We start from the raw sequence: 14,777 nt of genomic DNA, 5'->3' as shown, positions 1-14,777 counted from the left end.
AGAGGAGAAAAGAGATGGGCAGATAGGACTGCAAGGCAGGAGATCTCCTTTGAGCCTGTTTGACCACTCAATATAAGATCATGGCCATCTGGCCATCTTCTCTGTTCCATTTTCCAATCTGCATTCAAAAACTCTTGACTCCCAATGGGTCAAAAAAGATAGATAATGGGTCAACAGCACCTTGTACCCAAAAATGTCTTACATCAATTTCACTTAACCTATAAGTAACTCACACCCTCTTTTGTCGCAGCACATTTGAAAGCAAACAATGAATAACATGTTTTGTTTCAGCTCAGATATTTTTGCTAACTCAACGATTTTCCTTCAATACTGGACTGTAATAAATTCATGTTTTAAATTGTTTAGTGTGTTGACAAGTCTAGATTCATATTAATACTGCAGATCAAATGGAAAAGGGAGAGAAGGTATAGCAATTATTTTCATTAATAGCTATACCTTTATACAGCATAGAAAACTGATCAGAAATACTGCCTAAAAAGGATTAAAAAGTAAAACATGTTGTGAAATATTTGAATTGGCTTGGGAATGACATGTCTCTCATACCAACACTTATCCAAAAGATAATAATAATAAAAAGTAATTTGTTCAAGGCTACAAGATACTCCTTTGGACTGAGCCTTCATTTGCTAATGTTTTTGTAACGATTCAAAATAAAGATAAAGAGACAGAAGAGTGGGGCAGGGGTAAAAAAAAAGCACCAACCTGGAAAATATTTTATTTGTGACATTGGGAGCCCTTTCACCCCAAACCTAAAAGAAACTGTCCATTTCCACAGGCAGAATATAAAGAAAGACTAGCATATTCTCACAATGGTAACAGATTGCAGAGCTCTGGGATGCAAAGGCACCTGGATGCCAAATGCATGAAAAACAGGTTAGTGGGTAGGCACAGCAAGTAGATCAGAAAGTAAATATAATGTTTGTTTTGCAAAAAAAAAATGAGTACCAAAGTAGGGAGGCTATTCTTCATTTATAAAGGGTACTTGAGAGAAAAAGATCTAGAGTACAACATTCCATCTCCCTATATACGGAAGTACGGAAATACATTGCAGGCAGTTCAGAGAAAGCATTTTAGGCCAATCCCTGGAATAAGCAGTCATCTTTTGTGGAAAGGCTAGTCAAGTTAGGCTTGTATGCACTGGAGTTAGGAAGAGGAAAACATGTCTTCATTGAAACATACAAGATTCTGAGGGGGCTCAACAAGGTGGATCTGGAATTGTGGGAAGGATGTTTTCTCTTCTGGAAAAATCTAAAAACAGGGGTCACGGTTTACAACTTCAGGTCACTTATTGAAGGCAGAGACCAGGAGATTTTGTTCCTCAGAAGGTTTCAAGTTTTTGCAACTCTCTTCTTCAAAAGGAAGTGAGACAGTGAACTAGCCTATCATTTCCTGTTTTCTGTGTTCCTTCATTTTGGAATAAAGGAGCTACATCAACTATTTTCCAATCAAATGGAACCTTCTCCAAATCTAATGAATTCTGAAAAATTACAACCAACACATAATTATCACACTAACTATTAAGACCCTAAGATGGAAACATCAGAACCTGGGGTCTTGTCGGCCCATACTTCCAATAATTTGATAAGTACTATTTTCTTGGTGACTGTAATTTTCCTGAATTTTTCCCTCCCTTCCAGTTCTTTATTGAAAGCTATTTCTGAGATGTTGGTTAAATTTCTATCGTGAAAACCAACACAAAATACCAGTTTGATTCATTTAGATTTCACTCCTGTTTGATCTTTTTGTCATTCTTTTGTGTGTTCTGCCCAATCTTCTGACCTGCCACCCTATTTTGTACAATTATGTCCTTTTCCCTCAAATATAACCTTTAACCTTTTTAATGAACTATAGATATGGAGTCCTTCCTAAGGAATTGTTGGATTTATTGTTGGATTGAATCTATTCTGCGAATTCTGCAATATGGCCTTAATTATCTGTGGCTCTGAACCTAGCATTGATTATTGCAAAAAATCTAAGTAGTTCACTAATGTCCTTAAGGAAGGTTATCTTCCTATCTTTACCTAGTCTGGCCTACATTTATCTTGAGACCCAGAACAAATGGTTAGCTCTTAATTTTCCTTTAAAATGGCATAGTCCTTACTCCATTCAAAGGCAATTAGAGATGAGCAACAAATACTGTCTTAGGCGGTAACAGCCTGATATCATCAAAGAAAAGAAAACTATTCTTAAGACATGGATGTAGGTTTGCTCACTGAGCTGGAACGTTCATTTTCAGATGTTTCGTCACCATACTAGTGGTGTATTCTCGTGCAATCCTAGAAGCATGGCATTCCAACCGGAAATCTAACAACAAACACATTGACTAGGATCCCATCTACCAACCCCTGAGAAAAAGAATAGGACATACATCACCATAGGAAGCAACGTCACCACAGGAAATGACATCAGCGACCCAAGGAAACCCAAACATATAAATAGAAAGCAGGAAATACCAGCAATGCTTTGTCCAGAGGCTCACTGAATATATTACCTAGTATGGTGACAAAACGTCTGAAAATGAACCTTCCAGCTCAGCAAGCGAACTTACATCCAGAACCTCAAGCTGAGCTACAAATCTTCTCAAAATCCGTTAATTCCTAAGACATTTTCCTGACAATTGGGACTTAACAGACGAGGTCTATATGGTTGTGTCAATAGGTCAGCAAGAAGATAGGGAAATTGCTACACAAGCCTTGATGAAGGAAAGATCCTAAGAGCCACAGAGATAACTTCAATAAAAATAACAACACAAATGGTTTTCAAATATTCAAATCCAGTACTATGAGTCAGTTGTGCTTCAAATATATAAAGATTACAACTTTTCAGTCATTCCTCTTTGGTAATCTTATTTAAAACAGCACATTATGTAATGTCAGAACAGAGTAAAGATTAAATCATTTATAATAGGAGGGAAAACCTGTTGTTTTGCAACCAATGTAGAGCTTATTATTTTATGCAATACTTACATGTAAAGACATACAGATGTACAAAGAATACCTATAGAAGCTGTAATACCAAAACAAAATGTTTGACATAATTGGGTGGCTTTACTATTTACTCTCTATTCAACAAAACAGTCCTAATCTCATGTACGATGCCAGTTACCTTAACCACTCTTTCCATTATTCAATCTAACCTTCAATGTTTACTTGGATTCTACCTCCATGACTAATCCTGGAAGTAAATTCTATTTTCTTGACTCACTGTATAAAGATATCGTAAATCTTTCATTACGTCTTGCATCAATGGCTGTTAAATGACCAAGTCTGCTTTTATATAAGCTTATCTCAGCCTTTCATGGCTTTAAACACTTTTATCATATTTTAACATAATTTCTGACAGTCTTGTGAGGAAAGGTCCTAAGTTTATTTTATATTTGTGTTATCTCGAACCAGGTGGCAACCCTAACGTATGCTATCGCATCACCTCAATTATAACTCAAAGACAACATGACATGTTTAGCAAATGACAAGTAGACTGATTCCTCAGAACATAATATGTTTAATGTGGAACTACTGATGTTATTACTTCTGCTTTTGTCTTCAGTAATATATAAATAATGTTCAATCCTGAGTCAATGAATGATCAAACAAGTCAAATTGAGCAACATAAAAAGGCTGCAAACAGGAAGGTTATTCTTGTAAGCATTACAATTTCTTTCACTACATGAAATATGCTCACCCTTTCATCCATTGGGACCTTTGAAGTGTCATCTTGGCTGTCCTCGAGCACTGGAACCCTGGCCATTGATAGTCCATTGAGGGCCGCCCACTTCAGTGGCCCTATCTTTTGGGCTTCTGCTGCTGCTGCTAGTTTCTGCTTTTCTAAATTCTTTGGATGGGGAAGAAGAAATGCTAATGTCATTGGCAATGATATTCGAAAGGAAAAATAATACCAATTCTTTTATCTTTCAACAATTGGCTTAACAAAGGTATTGAACCCAGGTGACCATTACAAATAGCATTCTTTTGACTCCAAAAATATCCATAAAATACTGTTCTGTTTATCAAATGTTAAACTTTACATAATTAAGCACCATTTTTCACTTTTTATCAGCAAATGAATATAATCAGACTAGGAATGAAAAATATTTAGGAATGGCATAGTGATTTCATTTAACTGAATTAAAACAATTAATTGAACTCAATGATTTATGGGAGCATTGAACTGACTTTGGATTTTAAAAAAATGGAGATAAGGCAAAGAGTTTTTAAAACAGATTGTGCTTAAACCCAAGAACACAATTTCCCTTGTTCAAGAAGTGGATCTGATTTTAATATTTTAAGTATTAACTTTAAAAAGAAAAATAAACTTTAAGAAAACTATAATATGATTGTTGTGTTTTTTTTTCTGCGGGAACAACACACAAAAATTTCTATTAATACAGATAATTATCTCTCCATATAACAAAAGATATTTTATAATTTTTGGCTATACAATATGGATATGAAACAAGGTATCTCTAACCCTTTGATAAATGATAAACCAGCATTTTTCCAGTTGCATAAATATGCATCCATGATATTAGAAATAAAGACAATTACCCTCAACATGATTTCCCTTTCCACAATGCTGTCTTCAGTAGAAAACAGTTCCGATACAGGTCTTTCTTTGACTGGCTCCTTTTTGACACGCTCTTTCACACTGGTGAGATCAGGCTCAGAAATGGATGGCCCAAGTGAAGACCCATTAAGTGTCATTTGTTCATTTCGTGAGAATGTATCCAGTTCAGGACCTGGCAGTTTGTTCCTGATAGCAAACTCTGACATTTTAGCTTGTTCCTGTTTTAAGGCACCATTGCTTATACTTTTTTTGTTGCCTGGGTATTCAGGAGGGGGTTTGTTTGGTATTTTTGCCAATGCTGCCTGCAGCTGGGCTCGATAGTCTATATTGTGATTAAATGTTGGTATTTGAACATCATAGTCAGGGGTCTCCTCTTCATCTTCACTTTCACTGCTGTGAATTAGCATTGTGGCATCCGACAGTGTCTTCTTGTGATGATATGAAGGTTGCTGTTGAACCTCTTGAACCTGGTCGTCTTGACGGCGTTGGTCACGCATGGTGTTCCTACGTTGAGGGACTGAAGCACTTAAAGTTTTCAGTGCCATGGCCTCCATACCTCGTACCATACTGCTGATTACCTCTAGGCTGTGACGTTTGTTAACAGCTGCATGATGTTTGGCTGTTGTGAGGGGTTCACTGACCTCCTGCAAGGACTGGTGCACGACAGGTGAACTGTCCTCTTGAAACGTTTTCACAAAGAGCTGGACCCGCCGACTGACTAAATCAGGGCTACTGCCACTAACGTACTTATGGCGGTGACTGGCAAGATCTGGTGTACTAGTGGCAGGCCGAGGACGTGGATACGGAGGGGGTGGTCTACAAAAATGGTTTCTCAACATGTGGGTAGTACTGTAATTCTGAGTACCCTGTAATTGCATATTGGCAAGCTCTGGTGTGCTTACTGTGTGTGAGATTGCACTATTTGCTGTCCGGGTAGATGCTGGATGGCTGGCATTTTGTTGAGCAGAAGTGGCTACAGGTTTACTGTAACTGTGCTTTGACCCATATCGAGAGGGATATTGCGATCGCTCCCTAATTTCCGGTTGACTGTAAACCATAGGTTCCGGCTGATTGTATGCATGAGTATTTCCAATATTAAGGTTTCTCAATGACTGACTTTGGCAATCCATATGAATGACGCCTCGTTTCATTTGCCTCATTACAGTCTCGTAGTCAGGTGTAGGCCTATATGAGGGGACAATGATAGCACTGTGCCTGTGGCTGGGGATGTAATCTGCACGCATGATGTCACTTCCAGGAATGCTGAGATTAGAAGACACTGGTGATGCCTGGATGAAGTTTTGTGAATGATTCAATGAGTTCATGCTAGAAGCACTATATACACTACCATTTGGCACAGTTCCATTCATGTAATTATATTCCACTGGACATCTATCCAAACTAGACTGAGATCTGCAGTAGAATCTTTCCTCATTGCCATGGTAAATGCTATCTAAAATAAACATGAACAATTAAAAATTATGATTAAATGACTGCAGTTTAAAGCTTTACTATATGCAAGATCACAGAGATGATATCTCAGTCTACAATAAAGTCACTGGCTTTATATACACAATCTGTGCCACATCTTTCAGGGGGCATGTTACTACAAAAATAGGGGTGATACGCTTCAGTTATGCGGGGTATAACTGAGACCACACCTGGAATTGTGTGTACAGTACTGGTCTCCCTATTTAAGCTAAAATGTAAACATGTAGGAGGCATTTCAAAGAAGTCTCCTAGACTAATACCTGGACTTATTAAGTCTTCTTATGAGGGAAAGTTGGACAAGCTTGGCTCATATCCATTAGACTTTGGAAGATTAAGAAGCGATTGATTAAAACACCAAATGTGAGAGGTTTTGATTGCTGTGGAGAGGATATCTCCTCTTGTGGGAGAATCACTGTAATAAAAATTAAGAGTTGTCCATTTAAGACAGAGATAAGGAGAATTATTTCTCTCAAAGTGGTTAGTGTCTTTGGCACTCTCTTCATTAAAAGGTGGCAGGGGCAGAAGATTTGAATATTTTAAGACAGAGGCAGACAGACTCATGATAAGCAAAAAGGTAAAAGGTTAACAGGGGAGGAAGGAATGGAGAGTTGAGGTTAAAGTCAAATAATGATCTTACTGAATGGTGGGGTAGGCTTAAAGAGCTGAGTGAAGATTAGAGTGGTGCTGGAAAAGCACAGCAGGTCAGGCAGCATCCGAACAGCAGGAAAATCGACATTTCGGGCAGGAGCCCTTCATCAGGAATGAGCCCTTATTCCTGATGAAGGGCTCCTGCCCGAAATGTTGATTTTCTTGCTCCTCAGATGCTGACTGACCTGCTATGCTTTTCCAGCACCACTCTAATCTTGACTCAGATCTCCAGTATCTGCAGTCCTCACTTTCGCCTGAGTGGCCTATTCCAGATCCTATTTCCTATGTTTGTGTGTAATAAGACATGCTTACATCTACTGCAAGTGACTTACAGGAAAAATTCTTGATATGACAATGGTATGAATAAGGCATCTTCTCATAATAATTGATTCTAAATGTGTTTGCCAATGTATTCACACAGCTAACAGCACACATTAAAAATACATAAAACTGAAGTGAATAAAACTAAATACATACTCAATTCAAATAAGTTTTTCAACAGCAGGAACTAACGATATGAACAAGAGACCAGTTTTTCCCATTCATCCAATTAAATCCAGTTACATGTTCCTTCCTTTTCCAACTTTTCTCCACTCATTTTCTGAATTATTGCATAGTTATTATTGGTCAAAATGATGAACATCCCTGAGTTATTTTGATAGCCATTCAATTGCAGGGCTTCAAAAAAAAAGGACTGCGGATGCTGGAAATCAGAAACAAAATAGAAACTGGGCAAAAAACTCAGCAGGTCTGGCAGCATCTACAAAGGAAGCAGAATTAATATTTTGGATCCAGTGACCCTTCTTTAGGGCAGTAAAAGCTTCATTTAAGCCACAACATTGTCATTCAACACTGTTCCAACAGTAATGTCACCTCTAGAAATAAGATAAGATATACTAGATACACCAGAAACTAAAATAAATACCTTGTGAGGTGTTTGTTTCAGTATAATGCTCTCCGTACTGTACATGCATTGGTGACATTATAAATGGCTGTTGCCTTGGCTAAAATCAAGCAATAAGAATTATATGAAAATTAGAAGCAGCACTATTTGCACTTAAGTACATTAGTATAGCTATTAATTTTGTACTGTAATATCTCTCAGAAGCAGATATGAAAACTGACAGTATTTAACATCTAACACTTCTTTTGAAAATTAAATCCATTATATTGTCATAATATCAGAGGTGATCTCTCTCTTTGCCCTAATAACATGAATGTTTGAATTAGGTTGACAGGTTCATTGTGGTTAAATAAATTATGAGCTGGACGGGTTTCTTTATCCATTGGAAACATTGAACAACTTCTCTGCTGAAACAGGACATAGATTGAATGAGAAAATGAGAAAAGCTAGAATATTATTTCTTGCAAGATAACATATTCTTGGAACCTCCATTGTAGGCAGATGTATTATTTTAATTGCAAGAGGGTGGATTTCTCTTCCATTTCTTTTATTCCATTACCATAACTTTGCAAAAACCCCACAGAAGTGCCATCAATGCAAGGACTGCAGCTATAAATGAGTATGACCATCACTAGCTCAGATTAATTGATGACTGGACACCAGTGAACCTTATCAGATTCTCCACATCCTGAGGAGAAATTTGGACAGGTGCTGATATGTATAATTGTTAATGCTAAATACTAAGCTGGCGAGGATCATGAATTAACAAAAGTGCTCGATTGAAAATCAAATCACACGTTTGCTCTCTATTTATTATGAGAAGAGGTGCTTAAAAGTCAAAGATGCGACTTTAAATGTTATCCAGTCTTACATCATTGGTAGAAATTTCCGGTAATACATAAATCAATACAAATTTTGAAATCTGAATTTATTCATACAAATAACCTCTAGAAAATTGTGATCCAAGGATGGAAGATGCAAAAATTAATTTTGTTAATAGTCTTCATTGAATTGCTCTAATGATTCATTTGGTAAATTAATTCATTGAGTTAAACAAATCGAGAGCTCCCAAATTAGCAATCCCAGTGCCACGCCTACTACTCATACATATTGAAGCTAGTGGCAGGACCACAGGAAATCACAATTGAGCTTCAGAAAGCATTACAGCTGGCTGGCCCAGACTCCCGAGGTGGAGCAGATAATAGGACATAAGAATGAGATGGAAGGATTTCTACTGAAATGAAGCCAGACAGGATCTTTAATTTAACATGGAGCCAGGTGAAACGGGAGCCGGTTGTGAAATAATGCGCTTTCCAGAGACAGGCACTGAGAATACTGACCACCAATTAGCACATTCTGTGGCTAAACACCACTTTGTTTTGCAAAGAGGAGCCTCAACCAGCTTTAAGCCTCCCTGCACCCACTCCTCTGAATTAAAGGTGCTCAGAATCTGTTCCAGGCATAAGCCACAGACTCCAATACAGTTAGGGTCAGTGGCACACTTGCACTGCGAAATGGGTAACTGCTAGTCCCCACTTTGGTGCTAGTTTTGGGCCAGTAAAACAGGCTTTTATCTGTGCCATCTTAATTGACCTCAGTGGAGATGGTAGTGTAGGTGACCACAGTACCCCTGAGTGAGGAATGGTAAAAACAGCTATTGCCCTGATCCTGATTTTCTATTCAATTAACTGGGCAGTTAACGAAAGTTGTCCTAAACAAGTTCATATCATTTCAACTCCATCCCTTCTAGCATTTTTAGTAAATAGATCATATCTTAAACAAAACATAATAAAGATATTCATCACATTATTACATCAATTTTATAAAAATTTTATTTCTAATTAACACAAAAATCATGGGTGGGACCTTTCCTAGAATATTTTCCAGTGAAATAAATCCAGGAGACAAGCTAACTGCAAAATAAAGCAACTTGAGAGACAGTATATTAATGTAGCAAAAGGAAAACAAAAATGATATTTTCTAACTGTTTATGTTTAGAAAAAAAGTGAAAGCAAACAAATTAATACAACTTGATGACATCTGAGCTCCCGATACTTTAAACATGTGAATTATCTATAGGATTGTACTCACAGGAAACACTTTACAAAATGAGATACAAATGAGAAGGTTAAAACAAAGTTGGTAATGTAAATAAGACACTGTTTAACTAATCATTGCTATCCAATGCCACATATAGTACTGGTGATAGTAAGCATACCAAAGATGATCTGCTCCATGTGGGTCGTCTCCTGATTGGTGTTGGAGAACATGACTGTGTTTGTCTGTGAGAAAATACCACAAAGTGTTAACAGTCCAAGAATGGAACTTGAATAATCCTCCTCCTTGAGGGACTTATTGCTCTGTTACAAACACATGCTTCATAGATTGCAAATCTCCAGTGAAAGAAAGCCATTCTTCACACATATATCCTCGATGCTCAAAATACAAAAGGTAGCTTCGGTACATAAGTAAAATTCTTAAAAAGATTCATTGAAAGGATGCAGGCATCAGTACACTTAATACCCATCCCTGTTTGCATAACTGAGTGCTTGCTAAGTTATTTCAGAGAACAGTTAAGAGTCCATCACATCACTATATATCTGGAATTGCAAATATATCAGCTGGTGTAAGGACAATGGTGTATATTCCCAAAAGGATATTAATGAACTAGATGTGTTTTTTATGACATTTGAGTAGTTTCATAACTACCAATACTGAAACTAGTCTTTTGCTTCCAGGTTTATTTAATTAATTGGATTCAAATTTTCCAGCTGCCTTAGTAAGGTTTGAACTCATAGTTCCGGATCATTAAACCAGGGACCTGGGATAGGAGAACAGTAACATGACCACTATGCTGTCATACTCTTGTAATAAAGTATTCTAAGTATTAACCTTTAGAGATCATGCTCCAATGGTCTTTCTCAATCAGTTCATGCAGAGAAACCTTCGTACTAATGAAAAACACAACTTTTCTTTAAATCAACAAAACAAATACCAGGGACAAATAAGCTATTTTCCCATTGCTTCTATGCTGTGTAGCTTTTCACTGTGGCAAACCACAACAGGAAATTACTTTTACTAGGTCGTGGCAAATGTTATAAACACAAAATCACACACCTTTTAAAACATTAATACCTGAAATATATCTGGTTGAGTTCGAAGGCACATTATTCTAGTAAGCTGTATCAATAATCTAGATTTTTAATTTCAAGAATTCTACAAAAATGGTTAGAATCAAATCTTTAAATGACACAAACATTCTTGGAAGTACCACTGGGTAATTGTGGCTAACCTTGCGCCAAAACCAAGACATTGAACCATTATCACTTAGTGATAATGCAAGAATGCAAAAAAATTAATGTGTAGAGCTAGATCGCAGGCATATGTAGTACTATAAAGATGCCTAAATTCTCACATTTACATCTATATTAAGCAGGACCTATTAAATTTCCTCTGCTTTAGTGCTATAAAGGGCTGTGAAGCTGATTAAGTTCCAAATCTGAAGTTTTACTTTTAATCAAAACTGCCTTGCAAATAACAGGAAGATTCCGGTCAAAGACCTGACTTACTTCCCACTAAGACTCAAAACTACTTTTGTTTAAGACTCTTTGAGATTTAGTTGAGGGCTGTTTTTTGATTTTTGGGGGCTACTTAGAGTCATAGAGTCACATAGCACAGAAATAAACACAACGTTTCTGTTCACAGTCTCATCTTTTTCATTCTCATTAACTCCTTCATCAGATGGTGCATAACCAATGTGCCCTCTTAGTTGCATGGAGATCACTGCATCATTGCTGTTTGCAGCATTGATTTCTGGTTCCAGAAGTTGCTGCTACGCTTGCACCTCAGAGGGCCATGCAGAAGAAATAGAAATTATTGGGAATGCTGGCAGTCATGTAAAGGCATCAGGAGCTGAGTGGCCCTGATGGAACCCAAACTGTGCGTCACTGAGCAGGTTATTACTGAGCAGGTGCTGTTGATAGCATGGATGATGACTTTACTGATGATTCAGAGCAGACTGATGGGGTGGTAATTGGTCAAGTTGGATTTATCCTGCTTTTTGTGTACTGGATATATCTGGCCAATTTTCCACAATGTTGGGTAGATGCCAGTATTGTAACTGTACTGAAAGACCTTGACTAGGGGAGTGGCAATTCTATCTTTTGAAAGCCAAGACAGCATAAACACCAAAGATTTCATACATACAAACATTACCAAGTTTGGAATTTAGAAATTTAAAAAAACATTTCTGAGAAATAACTCCGCCATTCTGTATTGAAAATGGGATGATAGAAGCACCTGAATGATACAGGTGATGAATGATTCGAATTTGACAGACTGTAGTCTGGGACTGGACATTCCAATTAAAATTGGCCAACTAATTAAGTTATGAATGAATTGCAATCATTTTCTTAGGTAATGTATCAAATAAACTTACAACCACATTATAATCAGCCCCCCTCCCCCCAAGCCATCAAGACATGCACACGTCTCCTCCAAATCACAGCCCCTACTCACTCATCAGCTGATGGATTCACTTAAATCTCTTTAATCCCTTTTGCAGTTCAAAAGTAATCGATATAATGCTGGACACTGCCACATCTTTATTCACTTAAGGAAATGCTCTGCATAATCATTTGTTGATCTTTTACGAGGTGTTACAGAATACCTAGACATCCTCCCTGTACATGCGCTTTTGAAAAAAAATTTCCAAATTGTATCTTTCTTTCTTTGCTAATAGCACTAGGTTAACTGCCCCATTTATTGCTGAGGCTGAGCACCAATCTGAGAGAGCCTGAACCCAATCAGCACTCATTGGCACAATGAAGACTGAGACTTCATTCATCTTGGTTTCATTTTCTGATTCTTATCCTCTGCCTTCTGGAGGATATCCATCGATTGGTAACGATGCAGCCAAAGTCTGCTCCAAATCCTTGAATCACAGAATTTCTATCACCTACCATGTCTCTTGTCCAATTAATCGTCCTGAGGCTCGATAATCGCAATGGAGGGGGAATCTATGACTGGAGCAGCATGAGAGGCAGAATCTGTGATTGGACAAGGTCCTCCTCCCAGATTCTGTTGTTCTCACATAAGCAGACTACCCTTTTCTCTGTGATTGCCCTTGTAATTGCTTTCTCCTCAGTGTTTTAGGGACGAATGTGCCCACTGCACACATAGATTTAGAGGGTTCCATCTATCTGATTTTATGTTTCATTTCATTGGCTTTTAGACTCTGTTTATATTCATAATATATAATACATAGATCAATGCAAGAAAAAACATGCTATTAGTGGTGTTAGCCCTGAAAACAAGGTACAGATAAATTAAAGGGAGGTTAGGAACATGGCAGGAATGCTTACATGTAGGTAGAGAGAGTGGGAAATTTCTTCTTATCATCATATTGAATGTTAGAACCAGAACTGAAAGCAAGAATACTTTCTGATTAAAAGTGCTGTTATTTGGATTCTTTCTCAGCAACCATGAATCATTAAAGATACAAGTGTGAAACTGGATACACGAACAATGAATCAAGAGATGTCCAGTTCAGAAACATGCAAATGCACGAAGCCCAGCTTGGGATAGATGGCTCAAACATAAATCCCATGCTAGTCAGAATTCCAAAGAAATGGCTAAGAAATGAAAGTGATTGCCTTAAAGAATTAAATTCAAAGGTAACTACCACTGTTTGTTATAACGATCGAGATGATGTGTTCAGTGGATTCCTCTCTTTCCCTTAGCCCTGCTGCCTAAACCTGAAACTCTCATCCATATTTAGTTTCTGTTTCATTTCCTCCCATGCCATCTCTAAGGTGATTCTGTCTGTGACAACGGCCTCTTATTTCCTTCACAATGAACTGATCATTCAACTTCACTTCCAGTTCTAGTATTGGTCAAATATTGTAAATAGCTTCGTCTCTCCAAGGACTGTCCCAATCTCCTCCATAAATGCCATAAATGCCTGTAAGTAAAAAAAAACTATACTTATCCCTTTGCTTTGCTATCTAAATGTTCACCCCATATTCCTGTTCCTCTCTAAACTCCTGCAAGTTCTGATACCTCTGAACATCATTCTTATCACTCAATGTTTTGTTTGAATTGCTCTGTCACTACCCCATAGCACTGAAATTACTAAAAAAAGCCTTGAACCACATTCTCTGTGACTATGACATTTAACAAATGTGAGCCAGGGTTCCCTGGATCCTAGCAGTTTTAACAAGGTGGGAATTTCCAAATCCAGCCTACAAATGCTTTTCTGACACTTCTTATAGGCCAATGGCAGCCGGAACACTTCTCCTAAGCCATCCTCTCAGCTCAAGTTCATCAAGTATAATCTACTCCTCACCCCATCTATCGTACACTGATCTGACATTTAAACTTCACCCACTGCAAATATCCTCTGCCCTTCCTGCTCCCTAGCTATCGCATTTTACCCGAAGCCTTCCACCCCGACAGTTAGCCAGTCTTCCAACTTGGTCAGCTGTCAGGTAGAAAACAAAGAGAAAAATCAATAAAATGGAAATATAGTTATTTCAGTAGATTGTCCACATTTCCTAGCAGCTAAAAGTTTCCTTCATGTTAATGTCAGAGTATTTACTCCAAAGTTCTCACTGAAATTTTCCCCTATCCTCTGTGCTGTGCAGAGATGCAAGAAATTTATCAAACTATGCTGGGTTTCTGACCTGGCAAAATCTATGGAGAAATCTCCACCATGTTGCTTTCAAATTGTCTCTTGATAGTCTGCGCCCTGGGGCATGCTTTTCAGCTGGCACTTTTAAGTCAGGATGTCCAAACTTTCAACATTACTTCTCAGAGAAGCAGCAATCATGTACAAGATATCCAGAGCTTGCAAAATCTATTGACATTTCTTCTTTATCTGAGAGTTAAACGGTGAACAAGCATTCTTCCAAGGCCTGACCTAAATGCAATTTCTAGAAGAGACAGCAGATTCAGTTCTGCTCAGCTCTGTACTCAGCCAAGTTCCAGAAAGTCATGCTGCAGCTACATTTCTGAAAACTATGTCAAAAACAATAGTTAAAACTACAAAATGAACAAAGTGAACTGTGATCTGCTTTAATCGCTTCACTATTAAATTAGTTCTGATGCTATGACTCCTAATCAACAATAGCCATTAATGTGTCATTTTATA

The 14,777-nt window shown here is 37.7% G+C and overlaps 1 protein-coding gene across 7 annotated transcripts in view; it reads right to left on the bottom strand.

Moving 5' to 3' along the window:
• The window catches only part of LOC140482978 (tyrosine-protein phosphatase non-receptor type 14-like), a 259,454-nt gene that overhangs the window by 27,266 nt on the left and 217,411 nt on the right, over positions 1-14,777 (bottom strand). For all 7 annotated transcript variants that reach the window (XM_072580789.1, XM_072580788.1, XM_072580790.1 and 4 more), the window contains 4 exons: positions 9,846-9,909; positions 7,649-7,727; positions 4,566-6,037; positions 3,703-3,852 (listed from right to left, as the gene is read on the bottom strand). In XM_072580789.1, coding sequence (XP_072436890.1) covers positions 3,703-3,852; positions 4,566-6,037; positions 7,649-7,727; positions 9,846-9,909 — 1,765 coding nt within the window. The remainder of the gene's footprint in view (positions 1-3,702; positions 3,853-4,565; positions 6,038-7,648; positions 7,728-9,845; positions 9,910-14,777) is intronic.

The sequence above is a fragment of the Chiloscyllium punctatum genome, chromosome 11, assembly GCF_047496795.1.
Source record: "Chiloscyllium punctatum isolate Juve2018m chromosome 11, sChiPun1.3, whole genome shotgun sequence".
NCBI lineage: Eukaryota > Metazoa > Chordata > Chondrichthyes > Orectolobiformes > Hemiscylliidae > Chiloscyllium > Chiloscyllium punctatum.
The sequence above is the reverse complement of the archived record's forward strand: the minus strand, read 5'-3'. Positions and strand labels throughout refer to the sequence as shown.